This window comes from Mycetomoellerius zeteki, unplaced genomic scaffold (assembly GCF_001594055.1).
Source record: "Mycetomoellerius zeteki isolate Tzet28-1 unplaced genomic scaffold, Tzet1.0 scaffold25, whole genome shotgun sequence".
Taxonomy (NCBI): Eukaryota; Metazoa; Arthropoda; class Insecta; order Hymenoptera; family Formicidae; genus Mycetomoellerius; species Mycetomoellerius zeteki.
Genome location: NW_017257227.1, coordinates 2,657,653 through 2,678,137, shown reverse-complemented (window position 1 = coordinate 2,678,137; position 20,485 = coordinate 2,657,653). Strand labels below are relative to the sequence as shown.

General features: G+C 32.8%; 3 protein-coding genes across 3 annotated transcripts; 2 read left to right on the top strand and 1 right to left on the bottom strand.

Moving 5' to 3' along the window:
• The first annotated feature begins 894 nt into the window (after positions 1 to 894).
• On the top strand, positions 895 to 5,522 carry Rnf146 (Ring finger protein 146). The gene is made up of 4 exons (XM_018449663.1): positions 895 to 1,157; positions 2,243 to 2,494; positions 4,031 to 4,318; positions 4,825 to 5,522. The coding sequence occupies exons 1-4, from the start codon at positions 1,076 to 1,078 to the stop codon at positions 5,070 to 5,072; spliced, it is 870 nt and encodes a 289-aa protein (XP_018305165.1). The 5' UTR covers positions 895 to 1,075; the 3' UTR covers positions 5,073 to 5,522.
• A 1,323-nt stretch (positions 5,523 to 6,845) lies between these two features.
• Positions 6,846 to 18,413, top strand: LOC108723816 (maternal protein tudor). The gene is made up of 12 exons (XM_018449816.1): positions 6,846 to 7,088; positions 7,374 to 8,069; positions 8,561 to 9,595; positions 9,676 to 10,080; positions 10,566 to 11,152; positions 11,335 to 11,399; positions 11,506 to 12,421; positions 12,573 to 12,989; positions 13,166 to 13,353; positions 14,031 to 14,192; positions 14,408 to 14,562; positions 14,640 to 18,413. Exons 1-12 carry the CDS (start codon positions 7,075 to 7,077, stop codon positions 18,067 to 18,069), a joined length of 8,070 nt encoding a protein of 2,689 aa, XP_018305318.1. The 5' UTR covers positions 6,846 to 7,074; the 3' UTR covers positions 18,070 to 18,413.
• Positions 18,414 to 19,269: 856 nt separating this feature from the next.
• Positions 19,270 to 20,263, bottom strand: LOC108723766 (uncharacterized). The gene is made up of 2 exons (XM_018449716.1): positions 19,724 to 20,263; positions 19,270 to 19,402 (listed from the first exon to the last, which is right to left on the bottom strand). The coding sequence occupies exons 1-2, from the start codon at positions 20,130 to 20,132 to the stop codon at positions 19,356 to 19,358; spliced, it is 456 nt and encodes a 151-aa protein (XP_018305218.1). The 5' UTR covers positions 20,133 to 20,263; the 3' UTR covers positions 19,270 to 19,355.
• Between the last annotated feature and the right edge of the window lie 222 nt (positions 20,264 to 20,485).

The following is a 20,485-nucleotide window of genomic DNA, read 5'->3' as shown; positions in this document are numbered from 1 at the left end:
GTGAAAAAGTTTCGCTGAAATTATTCCACGTTTTGGAACATTTCAGCGAAATTGCTGAAAATTTGCTAAAACTTCACTGAAAGTGAATTTTTCATGCAACATACTGAAAAATCACTAAAATCCAACCGAAATTTCTCTGAAAATTTTGCTGAAATTTTTCTGAAATACGAGCATATGTCTATAGGACTTTTTTTCTTAGTTTTTTACTCCTCTACACGCTCCCGAAGTTTTGCGATTTAATTTGGAAACACCCTGTATATCTTTTTCCTCGGAACGTTTTCCCTGGTGAAAAAGTTTCGCTGAAATTATTCCACGTTTTGGAACATTTCAGCGAAATTGCTGAAAATTTGCTAAAACTTCACTGAAAGTGAATTTTTCATGCAACATACTGAAAAATCACTAAAATCCAACCGAAATTTCTCTGAAAATTTTGCTGAAATTTTTCTGAAATTTTGTCGAAAATGAATTTTTCAGCTAAAAATCGCTGGAATTAAACTGAAATTTTTTTAAAGTACTGAAATTTTGTTGAAAAGTTTTTCAAAACGTGGAATAATTTCAGCAACATTTTTTTACCAGAGTCGCGTCGGATCGGAGCTCTGAATAAAAAATTGCGGAGCTCGAAAACGATCAGTGTATCGATAACTGATAAATATTGACGCTGACTACTTACGTACTGCATTTCCGAATCGTTAAAAGATGAGTAGATCGCACGTGAAATTATCGCCAACGGAATTATTTGTCAGAAAATTACACTACACGAACATCGATCATCACCGCGCGCGTCCGACCGATCGTCACGACTTGAACATCGCGATTGCGAGAATCGCAATCTCGAAGCACACATTTCAAATGCTACGTAAATGATAGGAACGGCAACTTCAGGCCGCACGCAAGTCGCATCGCGAGGTTGAGAACAATTGAGACTATTGAGAGTCCCGGTTACGTCATAATAAGCAACATGGCTGACCTTCGTGAGTATTGACAAGACGCGTGCTGCTGTTTACAAACTAGACAAGGAATTGGATACATCGATGAATCTGACCTCATCGGGTCAGATTGTGTGATCTATTCTGTCATGGCACAAGCGAAACTCGACGTGCCGGAGAAATCTGGCGGAGGTATTAAAGAAAAGGACAAGGATTCCGAGGAAAAGGAAGGTACGTACTTGTGTTATACACTAACATGAATCATTGCGTTATCATCCCGATTATCCGAGAAACTATATTCCGTGATATGCTATGTAATAATATATTATGTAATTTTAAATAAGGAAGATCTACACGACTACTGTTTATATATTATAATAGCAATCGCATTATGTACAATACATAACATTAATGTAAACTAATAGTGTTATATATTATATTATTATAATATAAAAAGTATGTATAGGAAGTAATCATGTTTTAGGTCGATATTTATAACTGATTCTTATATTCAAGACTGTTTTAAGTACAGTTTTAAGATGTCATGAATCAATCAGAAGGCTATATTAGCATCTTAATACATCACTTACGATGGTCTTGAAATAATAACAGACGGCCGATATTTACAGTCGATTCTTATTTTAAGATCATCTTAAGTAGTGTCTAAGATGCTAATATGGTTGGTCCCTCTGATTGGTTCATGAGATGATATATTTTAAGACTGTACTTAAGGCAGTCTTAAATATAAGATTTGACTATGAATATCAGCCCATGAATACCATTCTTATATTTTTCTTACATAGTACTTTATTGATTCTAGCAAAAGGCAGATGATATAGTTTATCACAATAGGTTGTTTTTTATTGTTGCAGTGAACTGCATTAGAATCTTCTTGTTTTTGCCAAATTTCAAACATGTATCTATTTCATTTTAAATATAAAAAGTGTACACTAGTTCAGCTATAAAAATAGTTCCTTTAGGTCATTACATCCTTAATGTTATCAATGTTAAATAAAGATGAAATAATTCACTGTAAGTGTATTCCATTTGACACTCACAGTGCTTATGAGTCATCAGTTGTCCTTGTTTTTATCTTTGTTATTTAACAATTGATAAACAATAAAGATAAAATAATTCCTGAAGCACTGTGAACAGCAAATGAAATAGCCTATGATAAGCTATAATTGATTTCTTATTTTTTATATAATATTATAAATAATAACTGCATTGAATCTTTTAACTTGTTAATTAATAAGAAATTTCAATACTTTAATCTTATTTTTATATACATATTGATCTATGTGTTGCTTTGTTAGGTCCCACTGTCGTACCAGAATGCGCAGTATGTCTGCAGCCTTGCATTCATCCAGCGCGATTACCCTGCAGTCATATATACTGCTATTTGTGTGTGAAGGGTGTCGCTAATCAGAGTAAACGATGTCCAATGTGTCGTCAAGAGATCCCGCCGGATTTTCTTGAGAGACCTCAGTTGGTGGAAGTAGAAGAGCCTCAGAAGGAGTCGGAACATCCCGAGGAAGAATACCAATGGTTTTACGAAGGCCGAAATGGTAAAATATTAATTTAATTAAAGATTACATTAAATTGAAGTTGGTCAGCATTTAAAATCTGCAATTGTGTTGTCTTTTGATGGGAAATTCTTATAAATATCTCATTTATTGTTATATTTTGTATAAATTTCTCTAGTTTGCAAATTCTTTTAAAGCATTTATACATGGGCGCACAAAATTTGATATCCTACCCCTTCTTAGGTTGGTGGAAATATGATCCGAGGACAAGCAATGATCTGGAGACTATTTACAAACTAGGGGACGCGCAATGCGAACTTTTGATCTGTGGCATGCTTTATGTAATTGACTTTGTAAACAAGTATCAATATAGAAAGTACAACCCACGTTATAAACGTAATATCAAACGTGATAGAAAAGATGCTCCATGCAAGGGTGTCTCGGGTGTACGATAACACTTATAACATAAAATATATGATTTATTTGCTATCCAATTTCAAGCCCTTATTTTACAGCATATTGAACTATGTTTATATATACAATATTGTATTAAGATTATATTCTATATTATACACAATAAAGCACGTACATATGTAGGCGGGAGGGGGCACTGGCTCCCTTAAATTTTAGCAAGAAATAAATTATAAAAATTATTAGCTGCGTTCAGCCAAAAAAACAATTTTACAACTGTTATAAAATTCTTTATTTTTAATATGATTGACTTATACATTTAAATTTAGTAAGAAACTAATAGCGAATTCGATTGGACGCACTCAGTGCGCACTGATGCACATTAAAGCCGTTGTACACAAGTTAATATAAAGATGTGTTTATAAATAAACATAAAAACTGGTTAAGTCGTGAAATACTCGATACACTTTATTGTGCCGTAATTTTAGATAATATTAGGTAAAATATATATGTATTTTATAATTCGAAATATTTGCTTTTCCTTTTAACACTCAAATTAAATTTCAACTCAAACTCAATGTATAACGGCTTTAATGTGCACCAATGCGCACTAGTGCGCCCAATTCGCCATAAGAAAAAATCACTGATAATTTCTTATTTAGATTCTTTAATAGCTTCACTGAAGCTGGCTCGCGAAAAGAAAGAAACTGAAAGAAGAAATATTAACAAAGTTTATTGAAGTCTTCGAACGTTAACCATAACATAGGTATATTTTAATAAATTTGGTGTGAAATTTTGTACGCCCCCTCCCCCGACTGAAATTCTGCTTACGCCCATTCAATGAAGCATTGCATAAGTAAAAACAATATTAGAAATAAAAATGGAATGTGTGCGCAAGAATTATGTATATATGCTAGTATATGAAGTATTGACAAGTTTTAATAATTAAAAGAGTTAATGCTAATAATAATATAACTAAGACGCTCTTAATATAAAAGAAATATATTTCTTTTCAATAAAACCATATTCTAAAAATATGTTTCTTTTTATATTTTCCCAACTGCAGTTTTTTACATGTCTGTTAATTTACTGGCAATGACGCATGATCTATTTATTCTCTTTCTTATTGTAACATGGAACAAATGGCTTTTAAGTAAATTTTTACAGGTTGGTGGCAGTATGATCAGCGTACAAGTATCGAATTAGAAACGGCATATAAACAGGGTAAAAGGACCTGCGAGTTATTGATTGCAGGATTTCTTTACATTGCCGACTTTGGTTCGATGCTCCAGTTACGTAGAAATGATCCTTCTAGACGAAGGAGAATCAAAAGAGATCTGTATAACGTTCCAAGAAAAGGAGTCGCTGGATTACGACTCAACGTGCAGGACGAAGAGATTGTGAGAGAAATAAGGGGCGCAGAGCGACCAGCTAGTCCTGCAAGTGATAGTATGGGTAAGATTGCAATAAGCGGAATAATAAAGAATGCTTTTCAGTAAGAGACTCAGATGACACATTATAAAGCCTGTATTAAATTAGAGATTGAGATTGGATTGAAATTTAACTAATCAGAAGAAAGAAAATCAATATCGAGTTGAACTTTCAATCTCAATCTCAATTTCTAGTCTGATTGACCACGAACGATTTTGTCAAAATCCTACGAGAAAGGAAGATGTATATACCATTTCCTTCTATATGCATATACTTTGCACTAACTTATGCCTTATTCTATAATTTGAATGAAGACTGCAGATTCAAATAATATAATTTAGAGTAAGACAGCATATGTACTTTTCTATCGTAAGATTTTGACAAAATCGCTCAAACTCTAGCCAGACTTTATTATAAGGTCTCTAATTTTTATTATGATATACTATGTCATCTGTGTCTCTCGCTGAAAAGCTCCTAAAATTGTTTATAAGAATATCTTTGGTCAAATATAAAGAATATTGTATTTACAGGTACAGGAGACGGTACAAATACTCCTATACCACCTAGTAATACGCCACAGACACCTGCAGGTGGGACAGCAAGTGGTGACGCTACGCCTTTAAATGATAGAATAGATCAGAGGTCGGACTCCTTGCATCAAGTCCTAGAACAAATGCGCTCTCTAGTTTTAAGAGAGCATCTGTCCTTAAACAGCGATAACGAATTCGAAGAAGATACGGAAGACGCATCGATTTCGGATCATGCCACTCTTTCATAGTTACAAACATCGAATTTATATTTATCAAAGTTCGTCGTAATCTTATTTCAGGATATCCAATTTATTTCCATACTTTTCGTATTGCTATTCAGCTCAATAAGATAGTATTCTACACACACACACACACACACACACACACACTTCATATTTGCTAGAAGTGTATCAATATTTAAACTTTATTGATCTAGCAAATTACATTGCTCAATTACGTATGGAAATTGATATATCTACAATTAAGTATTTCGAATTAGATAGCTATCTTTATTCAGTAAGTACGCTCTTCTCTCCCTGCTCTTAAAAACTGTTTAATTACAATTATAATAAGACAAGAAAAGTATCAATTAAGTTGTCATTGAAAATAGTAAGAGTTTGCGAAGTGCGGATTTACAATTAACAAAATAATTACTTGTTGATGAATGATGTACTTAAAAGTCTAACTTTGAGAATTACTGTGTCGGATAGCAGCAATATAAATTTATTGCTGTGACAACAATTAGTCCTATAAAATAAAATAAATATACTATAGCTATTCTAAAATATAGATATATTAAAGTTTCTATAATAAAAATGTGTTCATGCCTTAGAAAGGCGCATAAAAAGAGAATATTATAAGAAAATATGTATTTATTAAAAAATTCGAGTGCAGTACTCGCTAATTGATAATCACTAGTTTTGAATAAAATCTGTAATCTTCAATGTTTAGAAATATCAAATTATCTTCTTCTCTTGTAATGCACATAGAAATAAAAAATGCATTTTTCTCGGCAATTTGTAGCTTATTCTCCAAGTAAAACAAAAAATTTTTTTAAATCCCATAAGAATACTTATTAATTTAATGTATGCAAGATATGTTTGTAAATAGATTAAAATATCTCATATATTATATATATATATATAAATATTCCTCAAGGAAAATTCTTGAAAAGCAAGATAATAAAAGAAAAAGATTAAAAGCAAGATAATAAAAGAAAAAGATTAAAAGCAAGATAATAAAAGAAAAAGATTAAAAGCAAGATAATAAAAGCAAAATAATAAAATCTTTTTTTTAAAACACTAGATTTGTTGAGTTTATCTCAGTTTACCTTCTTTTTCTACGCTACTGTTTTTCAATATTTTAATATCGCTTATATTGTAAACTTCCATAATTATTGCAATTTGTTAATATCGTCCTGTGTGAGTAATTATATTTAAAATAACTCGCACAGAAAGAGAGAGAAAAAGAACGATATTAACAAATTGCAATAATTACGGAAGTTTATATTGTAAACAGTAATCTTCAATGTTTTTTATCTACGAATTTATTTACGAAAAATCGAATGTATCTTCAATAATTCATATATATATTTTTAAATATATTATATATATATATGATTATTATATATATTCGATTATGGCTGCGGTCTACTTGACGCTACAAACGCTTCGAAGCGTTTGAGCGACCAATCGGAACAAAAAATTTTACGAATTGACTAATCAATGAATGCTTCGAAGCGTTTGTAGCGTCAAGTGGATCGTAGCCATTGATTGTTCGAACCGTTTGAATTTAGCGCCCTCTTGACACTTCCGATGACGTAAGAAAAATCCATTCGTAGATTATCCACATTAAAACAAAGGATAAGCGCCAAAAGTAGTTAGTTTTTCGAAGAGCGCGTTTGCGTAGCTTGGAATAACGGATTTATATCATTAGTGATGAGATAGATTGAAAAAGAGCGATGCGAAAGCTACATTGAATTTCAGGTAACTGTACAACATCCGAGTACTCGTGTTCCGTTCGTTTGCGAATTTTTTTTTCTCTTGTTAGAAGTTACGTATTCGCATTGTCGTTTGGAGTGTGCGTTGTAAACACCACTTTCTTCGTTCGTTCGCTAAAAGGGTCGATAGCAAGGGCACGATTATTTCGGCAATTGTATCGCCCAGCTTTCGGCAGCGAAAGCGGGTAGAAGAGGGAAAGAAAGAGAGGCTGAATGAAGCGGAACGTGCTCACGAATTTCATTTGGAAGATATGAAACGTGATAGGTAACGTTGAAATGTTACAGGCTAGAAACGACGAACAGCGAAATCGCGTCGAGTTGCCGATGATTCGAGATTTGTCAGTTCGAATTGAAACGAGAATACTCGGTTACCACGTTGTCTTTTGCATGGTCTTTTGGCCGTGTAGATTCATGCAGATTGCGCCTGCATAATCAGCACGAGACGTAATTTAATACACGCGATATCAAAACATTCGTCCCTCTGCATTGCGAATGAAGGAGAGATAGTCTTGTTTGTTGTGGACTAACTATATGTATACCAATATTGCAGGAATCTCCAAACAGAAGCAAGAAGTACAACCCAGAAGACTGACACGAATAAGAAATTATTCGACCTAAAAAAAATGTTGCCAGAGCGATCCAACATGAGCCAGCAATCGACCTCTGAACTCGTCGTTTTTGTCACTCATGTGGAACCTGATGACCTATATCTGAAGATATGGGCCCAGGTGGACAAACAGGCAGCCACTGCCATTGAGCAGTATATATATCCTCTGATAGAACAATTTAATCAAGGATATGGCTGTCCATCTAAAGCTAATAGGTTGATGGTTGGATCGTTATGCTGTGCTAGATTTCAGACCGAAGGTTACTATCGAGCAAAAATAATCAGTGTACGTCCCGATAGCATGATTGTCGTACAGTTTATTGATTATGGCAACATGGAAGCTTTATCATTGAACGAAATCCATCTGTTGGACAACATACGTGGAGCAGAACCTCTACAAGCTTATCCAGCGATGGCAACTGAATTTACGTTGCTTAATGTATTGCCTATAAATGGCATTTGGGAAAATAGAACGATTGAGTCGATTAAAAAGACTCTATGTTATAATGAATACAGAGCATTGGTTCAGATGATGAATAATCATTACCTGATTAAACTGTGGTATAACAATGAAGATTTCAGCGGGTTGTTGGTTAGGGAACGTATGGCTCTACCAGCCACTTTGCAAGACATGTTTAGGTATAATTTTTTATAATTATTTTTTTAGGTTTAATAAGATATATTTTTAATCTTCTGCCAGTCAAGTTGAATTTCGAAGGTACAGTCGATTGACTATGAATTCTGGTACATAAATTTAATTAAATAAAGAAAAGATTTCTATTTTCAATCGAATCGAATCTTAATGCTTGAAAATATTTATATGCAAATTTGCAAATACTAAGATCTACTTTGACTGAAAACAGAAATCATTCTCTGATTTATTCTTATTGTCCTAAATTTCACTTCAGACAGTTTCAAGTAATGTGTGTGTCTTAAGATGCTAATATGTGTGTGACTCTAATTGCCTTATGATATCTTAAGATGGTTTTAAATACAAGAACCGACTATGATTAACACCCAAAAACTCAAGTTGCTGATGTAAGATGCAAAATTCCACATGGCCAACAGAAGATAAAAGATTACTTTCTTTTTGTACTATATTAAATAATTTTTCATTTTTCATTATTTAGACCAAAACATTCGCCGCAACCTCGATTGCTTCAACAAATACCATATCAACAACAAAATAAGGGCAATGTGAATAACTTTGCAGCTATGCCAATAATGCAAAATCCAAATCATAATGCCAATGTACAAGGGATGTACCATAAGACTTTTTCTCCTAATGTAAATCAACCTAAACATATTTCTCAACCGATACTGCATCATCCGCCACCACCACCCATTCAAGAAGCGCTCGTGTTTAAATCACGAGTATTAGATGTGGGCTCACGTCATGACGTATTCATATCGCACGTAGAAGACGGCCCACAAAAATTTTCCATACAAGTTGAAAGTGCGAGAGATGTACTGACTTGTCTTATGACTGAAATAAACAGTCACCCGAAAAAACCATTGCAAGAACCACCATTACCGGGATCAGTTTGCTTGGGACGTTACAAGGATCCTGGAGGAGACAGAGTACTATGTCGGGCGGTTGTAATGTCTGTTATGGAGCATAAATGCAAACTCTATTACGTCGATTTTGGCCATACAGAAGTTTTGCCGTATACAGATATTTTTCAATTGCCACCTGAATATATTAATCCCAAGGTGCTCTCTATTCGATTTACCTTAAGCGGCTTAAAAGAATTAATTATCACACAGGACATGAAAATGTATTTTAAGGAACTAGTATACAGAAGATTACTTGTTCTATTTGTCCGTCCACCAGAAGGACCACCGTTGATTCAGTATGGCGACTTGTATGACAATGGTGTTAATGTGAAGGACCTACTGAAGAAAGCATTTCCAGAACCTGCTGCAATGATGCCAATAACATATTCGTATCCACAATTAAGACGATTAGCAAAAGATTTCCAGGAAGTTGTGTACGTTTCTTACGTAGAGTCATGTAAAAAATTCTTTGTGCAACTTGACAGTGGAGTAAAGTCTCTCGAGTCAATAATGGCTGGCCTGACGCAATATGCTAAAACCGCGTCTACTTTAAATATAGCACAACTGAAAGCAGGACAACCCTGTGCGGCTCTATATGATTCACAATGGTATGTTTTGAAATGGCACAATGTTCTCTATTATTATTCTCTGAATTGATAATGATCCTCGTATACCTTTTTTGTTTTAGGTATCGTGCACAAATTCTTGGCATTGTTGGAGACAAAGTCAAAGTAGTATATGTTGATTATGGAAACGAAGAGGTATTACCTGTAATATCTCTTCGTGTAATTCATGATGATTTAGTAACAAAATTGCCTGCACAAGCTATACAGTGCGCGTTAAATGGTTATGAGGTGCTTTCGTTAGATCAAGAAGTCTCCAATCATTTCGAAAGATTAACACTCGAAAAACGTTTTTACATGAAAGTAGTTGCTGCACAACCCAATGGCCTATTAGTTGATTTATTCGAATTTGATACAATGAGGAGCGTTCATCCTCAATTATTAAACAATCTATTCTGCGATAAAACCGAAAATTCTACAAGCTCGCGAACTGAAGAAGTTCAACATCCTGTAAAGAATGAATTTCAAAGGTTATAAATCATAATCCTTAATTTGAAACGATATCGATATTAAAATTCAATAGATATTGATATTAAAATTAAAGCAAACATTTCTTTTCACGAATTGATATAATATATTTATTATATGCAAGTCATATGAAAATCTAGGAAAATGTGTAACATATATATATTTTATTATAATATAAATTATGTTTAATATTATTACGTTTATTATTGTTTATTATTATGTTTATTATTATGTGTATTTAAAGATTATGTTTAAGCTCTATAAAATATTTATATACTTCTATTGAAAAATATTAGCATTTTATGGTACAATCTGTTTCGTATAATTTTGATATTACGTTAAATTTTTTTTGCTTTAATTTTTAATGACTTTTGTGTGGTTAATTCTCTTTATAAGTACATATTCAATATAATATTGATAATTTTTGTTTTTTCATTAACGTTGTGTTTAAATAAAATTATTTTAATACAGCTATATTTCTTTACAGTGAAGATAAAGATAAATATAATAAAAGAAGTAACATGGATTCTTGGAATCGTAACCAAAACGCTAAGTCTTTCCAAGATAATAAATCAAGTAATTGGAGAGATGAATCATCTCAAGAAAAACAATATGATAATCGACATGAGAGAAGCGGCACTTATTCCTATCGTGACAGTTCACAAAACGATCGATTTATTAGAGATAAACCAACAAACAATAGATTTGATAGAGATAAACCAACAAACAATAGATTTGATAGAGATAAATCATATAACAAATACGACGAGGGTGATGGAAATTCATTTAACAGAGGTTCATTTAATAGAGGAACCCCTCGCGATAATATTAATAAATTTTCTGGCAATGAAAGGAGATACAACCGTTACAATTCTGATAAAAATAGCGATAAAGATTCAGATACTTCGTCCAAAGATAATGATAGACGAGGGAAAGGTGGTTTTAAACGTAATGATTTTAATGATAACCGAGGGGGAAACCGCAATGGTGGATCATCGGGCAGATGGCAAACTTCAAATTGGAATGACAAAAAGCCATCTTATAAGGCTAATTATAGGAACGATAAATTTAATGGTATTTAATTTTTATAAATATGTATTTGATCAAATATAAAAATAAAAATAAATTAGAGTCAGCAACGATAAACGGCGCAATTAATTGTGCCATTTATCCTATTATAATTATTGTTATTATGTATTTGATGTTTAATGTATAATATAAAAATGTGATTTTACGATATATTTTATTGAATATAGGTGACTATGACAGCAATAATAAACTCAGGAAAGAAGATAATACAAGCGACGTTACGTACAATCAGGTAGAAAAAAATTATAATTAAATTATAAAATAAAATATTATGAAATTATGTTTGATAGCTTTCAATATTTTATAAAATATCACATGCGCATTTATATTATTTATAGACAACTGAGTGTGAATCATGGGAAACAAATGACGCAAACAACGGGATACAGGACAATATTACTGCTAGCAAAAAATCTCAACTCATGAAAATTGATATTACTCTTGGTTCCGTGAAGAATTGCGAACTTGTATTTCTTAATAATCCGTCGGACTTTTTTGTTCAATTAAATCCTGATTGTTTAGAATTAAATTCTGTTATGGAACATATTGCTGCAACTTATGAGAATGGTGGAGATACAATGCAAGCTTCTGAAATACAAAGTGGTACATATTGTATTGCTCAATACTCAGAGGATCTTAAATGGTACAGAGCTGTAATCAAATCTGTAGAAGAGAGTAGCGCGAAAGTGGAATTTGTTGACTATGGAAATACCGAATCAGTCGACTTTATGAATATTAAAGTCATTTTAGAAGAATTCCTAAAACTACCAATGCAAGCAGTACATTGTAAACTGCTCGGATTAACAAATGCGGGCAATAAGGAAGAGCAACATGCGATTTTCTTGGAGAAGACTGAAGGGAAATCTTTACAGGCGGAATTTGTTTCTGAAGAAAACGAAATATATAAAGTATTGTTACATGAAGTTGTTGATGATGTACCGATTAATTGTACAAATGAAGAGTTTTGCACAATCGCAGATTTGACAAAAGCGAAACAAGCTGCAACAAATAAAAAAACATTTAATACTGTGACAGAAAACAGAATAGTTACAGAGTATGCTGCTTCTGACTCAAAATGGCAAACAACTTTATACGAGCCCGAATCTAAACATGATATAGTCGTGACATGGTTTATTAATCCTAATAAGTTTTATTGTCAACTATTATCTAAAGAGACAGAATTTAAAACAATAATGAGCGAGATTCAAAAAACCTATGCTAATAATAGTAAATCTGTAACACATAAATTGGAGGTAATTACTGTAATTACTTCTTATACATATATTTAGTCTACTTCATTAGATTTTTACTATTTTTATTCTAAGAACAAATTCATATATATTTATGAAAAGCAGTACTGTAATCGAATAAATAAAAGTAGAACTGTTGCTTTTTTTAGATTGGTTCTTTTCAGCAGTCATAGCTATATTTTCTGAAGATAAAGCTTTTTACCGAGCGGAAGTTGTGAATATTGATACTCTAATGGATGCATACATAGTTCGGTATATAGATTTTGGAAATTGCGCAAGCATAGACCGACGTAATATTTATCCTGTTCAGAAGAAATTCATGCAGCTGCCCAAATTAGCAGTGCTTTGTTCCTTAAGAGATATTGGACCTAATAATAATTCGAATTGGTCCGGAGTGGATAATAACGCGCTCGATACATGCTTTAATGCCGATAAATATGAATGCACATTCCATAGTTTTAATGATGATCTATATGTAATTTCATTAAATCGTAATGGACAAGATGTGGGTAGTATGTTAGTACAACAAAATCTTGCTGCCTCTACAAAAACTTCAATTGAAGTAGTTAGTGGTAAGAATTATTTTAAAATCCATTTATATTTTAATGCACATTATATTACATTATAAGAGTTGGTATTTCATAATAAATGTTATATTATATAAAAGATTATATTTTATAATAAATGTTACACACACACACACACACATTATATAAAAGATTATATTTTTTATATTTTTTAATTGCAGAAACATCTGACATAAAAGAAAAAGAGCTCAATGATGTAGAAAGAGTGGACATAAGTCTCTTGGGTGATCAAACTCTCAAAATGAAAATTTCTAATGTAGAAAGCATAACACAGTTTTATGTTCAACTTCCATCTGCCATAAAATGTGAAAACATTGTTGATCAATATATGGCTGATAAAGATACAAAGGTATTAGTACAAATGTATTTCAGCCGCGAATCATATTCCGTCGTACATATAATATATCTCTTTTTTATAATATCATAAAATATAGAAAATTAGAAAAGTATCTTTCCATTTTTTAACATACATGAACTAACGGCTTGTCTTAAAATAACAAGTTATGGTATTTGTCATTATTTAGTAATGAGCAAAATTTATTTAACAATTTTTTTCAATTTTCTAAACGATTGAACAAATTTGAAATTATTTCTTGAACTTTATGATTTTTAAATGTAATTTATTATGGTGACGGAAAAGAAAATATTTCATGTATATAAAAATTTAATATTTTGTTAATATACAAAAAATGACTAACACCATGAATCTGATTAATCATGTAACAATTTATGACAGCCCGATATTTATGAATCGAATCGTACCTTTCTAAGATTTTAATAATATTTAATTCCAATCCCGTAAAATAAAATGTCTCGAATATCATTGCACGATGTATGGTATTAACAGCTACATCATTAAAAATTAATCGTAACATAATATCCTTGAAAATTTGTCATCATAATAATTCAAATTTCCTAAAGTAACATTAATTTAACATTGAAATAGCTTATATCTTCTCAACCTAACGATCGATCGCATGAACTTAAGTGAATTTTATTGATAAAGAGAAGTTACGATAATGTCAGGTGATGCCGCGATTATCAACCTACGAATTGTGTCTTGGCGCGGGTTGTTTAGTCAATACAAATGGAACATGGAAACGAGCTGTAGTAATTAACTGTACACGGTCCATCGGGTTTGATGTAAAGCTCATTGATACCGGAACGTACAATGAAATTTTGGATAATGTGAGTTTTCATAGACAGATATTTATAAAAACTACAAGTTGTATTAATTCCACAAAGCGAGTTAATACCATACATCATGTCGCAGTATGAGATTACGACATATTGAATCTGGTAGAAATTGTAAACTATGAATAATAAAAAATTTATAATTTTAATATTTATTAGTTTCTATTATTTTAATTTTTTATTTTTAATATGATAATGTAATGATCCAGGCTTTGACTTTACCTGGAGAGCTCGCAGCCATGCAAAACCAAGCATTAGAATGCTCTCTACAAAATGTAACAGCGTCGCCCAATGCAGATAAACAATTGAAAGAACTTGAAGGCACAGAAGTATTAATTTATGTGAAAGAAGTCAATAATAGCAGGTTTGTAAATTTTGCTATAATTATAAATATACAAACAAGTTTCTTGTTAATGGTATTAACATCTTTTGTTTGTATAGACTTATCGTGAAGTTGTATGATTTATTCGGTAATGGGATAATGAATACCGAAGAGAAGATACCACCTGTATGTGCAATGCCCATTCTAAGTTCAACTCACAATGTCTCTGTATCATATGTGGATCATTCTACTAACATCTGGTTGCAACGATATTTGGATGTGAATCTTGAAACTAAATTAGCGGAAGATCTTCAACAATATTATGCTAGTTCTGGACAAAAACTTAAACCAGAAATTCATTTATTATGCGCGGCGAAATATTCAGACGACGGCCAATGGTACAGAGGAAAAATCATTAATCTTACCGAAACGACGGCCTATGTAAATTATTTTGACTACGGCAACTCGGAGGAAGTTGCCCTAGACTCACTCATGGTTTTGGAACCGCAATTTTATGAACCCCACCAATTAGCCATAAATGTATCGTTATCAGTATCTCTTACTGGCACTGAGGCTGAACAGAAAGATATATTACAAACTCATTTGATGAATAAAGATTTCATGGCTACATTTTACAACGTGCACAAAAAATGGATCGTCGATCTAATTGAAAACGGAGAAAAACTCAGCGATAAATTCCATTCGTTGAATTTAGTAGAAATAGAACAAACATTTGAATCAGCATCTCAGATACACGAAACAACACCTGGCAGGTTCGACATATGTGTATCTCACGTGGATTCTCCAAGTCAGTTCTGGTTACAATATATGGATAAGATTACAGCTCTTAATGAAAAACAAGAACAACTTCAGCTAGAGGTTCCCAATTTTTTGACGATAGACGGTATACCAGAAGAAGGCACTTTGTGCGTTGCCATTTACTCTATTGACGATCTCTGGTACCGCGCAGAAGTATTGGACGCAGATGAAGACATCACAACTGTCCGATTCATAGACTATGGCAATACCGATATCATAGATAACAAGGCAAGCAACATTCGACAGATACCGGATGACTGGAAGAATTTAGAAGCATTCGCATTTAAATGCAGACTCGATGTTATTCCTGTAGATACGGAGGATTGGAGCGAATCGACTTGCGAGAGATTCAAGAACATAGTAACATCAGTGGAGAGTCTTCAGACTCTGATAGTAGCAGATACTATGTCTAAGCGCGTAGAACTGTTCATAGACAACAAGAGCGTTAGCGAGACGTTAGTCGAAGAGAAACACGCCATCATAATTAATACCGAGCAGGAACTCGTAAATGAGATAGTCGATCTTGAACTGGATCCGCACTCAGCCTTTGTGTGCCACATTAATTCACCGAACGAGTTTTGGGTTCAGGAAGAAAAATCGGTTGCTGATTTAGAAGTGATGGCGGATAGATTCATAGTCGCCGATATGTTCCCGAAGATTGAAGAAAGGAAAGAAGGTTTGCTGTGTGTCGCCAAGTATCCTGAGGACGAACAATGGTACAGAGCGCGCATTGTCTCTCATGACGATAACGGCACGCAAGTCATATACATCGATTACGGAAATTCCGCAATATCCACCGAAATTCGTATCATTCCAGAAGACCTAGCAAGTATACCGCCTTTGTCGCGAAAGTGCTGTTTAGAATTGCCGTCGCAAGTCACGGAATGGTCTGAACAGGCACGTGAAGAATTCTTCAAACTGGCCGCGGACGGCGCGACAATTTTCCTCCTAGACGTTCTGGAAGACCAAGAAACGTCGTTGGTGAAACTAACCCTGGACGGCCAAAATGTTGCTGACATTCTTGGTAATATGTGCGAGCGAAATTCACCGGTTATCGAGGAGAGATTGCCACCGCTCGGTGAAGAGAATTCGCCGAATGTGGTGGTCAGTCACATCAACAGTCCGCACGAGTTCTGGATTCAAGCCGAAAGCAGTATAAGCGAATTGGAGGTAATGTCGGATCGTCTACGAGATGCGGAGAGTTTTCTCACGTTGAATAGCCTCGACGTGGGCACAGTCTGTGCAGCTCGATATCCCGAGGACGGTTGTTGGTACAGAGCAAAGATAGTCGCACATTGTAAAGAGGGTACGGAGGTCTTATACATGGATTACGGTAACTCTGCGGTTACGGAGGAATTGCGAGTGCTGCCGGAGGATATCGTGAATATTCCCATCTTATCGAAACGATGTGCACTGGAAAAACCAAACGACATTATTGCATGGAGTGAAAACGCTTGCGACAAATTTAAAGAACTCGCCGCCGAAGGAGCCACGATGTTCCAGTTTGAAACTCTCGATGAAGACGATCCGATGCACGTTCGATTATGCCTAAACGAAACAAATGTTATTGATCTTTTATCTGAATGCGAAAATATTCCAGAGGTTATAGAAATAATCGAAACAGATGATGAAAATATTACTGAAAATAATACTGTCAATATAGAAATGCAAGAAACAATGTCACATGAGCATCAACTAATAAATAATAAAGAAATAGTATCAAATCAAACGGATGATGTGGAATGTATAAATCAAATGAAGGAGCTTGAAATTAATGAAATAGCGTGTAATGGATTGACTAACTCTGATATAGATGAGAAATGCGAAGACCAGCAAATTGCAAGCTTTAGCGAAATCAAAGAGAACATAGATGACAGTTCTGAAATTACAGTAGTTGAATGTACTTCCTCAATATTGAAAGATATTATCAGCGCAGTTGAAATAGAGAAGGATTTAGATGTCACGGTTAGAAGTGAAACGATTTCTAGTGCAAGTACTTCTATCGAACCATGTTCGACAGCATCATCTTCCAATGTAAAAGAACTTAGTGTTGACGAAATAATTGAGAATATGATAAGAAATGCCACTGGCGATCTAGACTCACAGAAAATCGACGATGCAAATTTATTAAATGCAAGAAGAGATATTGAGGATTTAGAATCGAACAAAGTTTTATCTGTAACAACTGAAGTACAGCCTCAGGACACGCAACTTCATACTAGTGAAGTTCAGAATGTGGAACAAGAAGTATGTATTAAGATGGAATCTAATGCAAACGAGTCTCCAAGATTAGAAATGGTATCGTGCTTGCCAAAAGAACAAATAAATCTCGAACAGATTCAAAGGCAAAGTCCAATAAAAAACGGAACCATTCCTGAAAGTATAAACAATGGCTTGGAAAGTCATTTTGAGAACACAGATACTAATAACGCAGATTCTTCCTCGGGATTATCTTGTACAGCGGAATCGCCCATAATTAAGACTGAGCCAATTGTGCAACATAGTCATTCAGAAAAACAGTCAGAGGATATGCTTTGTACTTCTGAAGGCGAGTCATCTAAGCTAAATGAAAGCAAAACAGAAGCGAAATGTTCTTTGACACCAAAAACATCACATTCGGAGAAAATTGTAGCCGCTGTCGTAAATCCCTGTGTACAATCAGTCCTCGACGACACAAACGAAACTGACGAGGTACTTGATATCTCTTTAGAGGACAACATTCCTAAATAGATGGTATAATTTTATAACATAGCGGATACATATTGCAAATTTATACGTACATATGCATTATGTATGTACATATAAACTTACAGTATAAGAACTTGTATAACGTAATTTTTCCAAAAAATCATTTTTATTTGCCGCGTTTTTCTTATTACGTTTACATAAGTATATAATGCATATTTCACAATAAAAAGCTGTACATAACGTATAGCAGCAAAAGTTTAGTTTTTCTCTCTTTTATAAGCGACACAAATATGCCGCGTTTCTTATAAATTTATTACATGTTGCTACTACAATACACATCACACCAAATATACAACCAAAGATTAATTTACTTAATCGATAATTGAATTACGTTTTTATATTTAATGCTAATTAACTCTTTTATAATATCGAATAATAGTTACTGTTCTTTCTAATGTTCATGATATCCTTTTAAATTGTCGTCTGATTAAAACATCTTTCCAGTTTTTTGCTTTCAATTTGAGATAACTAAATTTTTCTTTGTTCAAACAACATAATTACAATTATATATTATTCATACAACGGTTTTTTTATCAATAAGCAAACTAAAGTTTTATTCCTTTAACATACATGTTTGGTAACTATATATAATCAAATATTTACAGCAATTTTCAATGCCATTTCTTAAGAAGTGAAAGATATATGCAATTATTTTTTTCCATCAAATGCACGATTCTATAAAAAAAATAAAATTAAAAATTATTTTCGCAACATTATAATTACGCAGCATATAAAATATGTTTAAATGTGATGATTGTATGCAATTTGAAGTTTTTTTAAACATTATAAAGAAATTGTAAAATGATTATCCAAAACATAATTATAAGAAAAAGAAAAGCTGCTTTTTGTGTCGTTATTACGTTGTGTACATTTTTCATATATATATGAAACTATATGTATACATAAATACTAAATCAAATGTGAATTGTGAATTCATTTTGTATCCTATGCCATGTATTGCAGTTCCCTTATTTCTGCCTACAGTTCTTTATTAATGTATAACATTATGATTATAGTGGATGACAAGCAAAGCTGTATAAATTGTATTTGTATTCTACTAAAATATATTTTTCTAATAAACATTTCAAGATATTCTGCCGCGTTTTATAATTATTCGCATTTATATAATTCGCAATTTACAAATACATGAAATTTCATCATTCATTTTTATTTTTATCTTTGTAACAAAATATTTTGTTACAGCGCTGTATATAGTGGATTTTTCTTCGAAGAGTACATGAATTATTTCTCGAATTATTCTGGTTACTTCAGAAGTCAATCTTCAAATTCCTTTTTTTACGACTGCGTGCTCTGGCTTTATTAATTTAAAGAACTCTAATTAATGATTTTTAATTATGTACAAATACAAAATACTTCAATTACATAATTAGTATCACTAAGTATATATTTAATTACATAAATGGTATCAGTAATAATTATATGTAATATATGTAAAAAATGTTAATTATACATATATAATATAATTAATACATTTTTTGCTTTTTAAAAATTTCATTAATAGATAGGTAATGCATACATCATATAAAAAAAATTATATAAAAACAATTCAATCTTTGTTAAAATATGTGATAAAAATTGAGATTTAATCAATTTGCTTCGTATTTTGAAGTATCACCCTTTCGTTTAGCGATCATTAAATTCCTTTTGACAGTTGCATTGTAATTGTCACGTTTCTCCTTGGCGAGGAATTCGCGCGCGAGCGCGATTTCGTCCTCTAGGAACCATCGTAGGGGACTGCGGCATCGTTTGCATCGTCCCAGATAAGCTCTACCTTTAGCCTCAAGAATTCTGCGTTGAATAGGATACGGCGGCGGACCAATGTCCTGTACGCGAAATTTCACTCCGGGTCCGCCGCTGCCCAGAACGACGTTCATCAAGGATGACGCAAACGGCGGGTTTCGCATATCATAGCGTTTCTCAGGATCCTGATCCTTTTCCTCGCAACAGAATCCATATGGTTTTTGCGGCAGCCGCGAGCGTGGTAATTTTGTGAGACTTATACGTTTACTCGGCACCTTTCTCATATTGCCTTTCAATCGATCGTAGATTTAAGAAATACTTTTTATAATAAGGAATCATCTATTTACCAATTAGAGATTACTTATAATATATTATAAAGTGTACTTTAAATCTTTCAGTAAATTCCATGATGTAAAAAGTTAATCAATTCTTTTTATCATTTTTTATCAAAATGAAACAGTTGAAAAATTTCAGTAGTGAAAAACAATAATAAATAATTAATAATAATAAAAAATTAAAATTAAGTAAAAAGGCTCAATAAATTAAATAATGTAACAAAGAGGACTACGAGCCTAAAATAAATCATTTAATATAAATTTCGACTTACATAAGAAAATAAACAATAATATAAAATAAA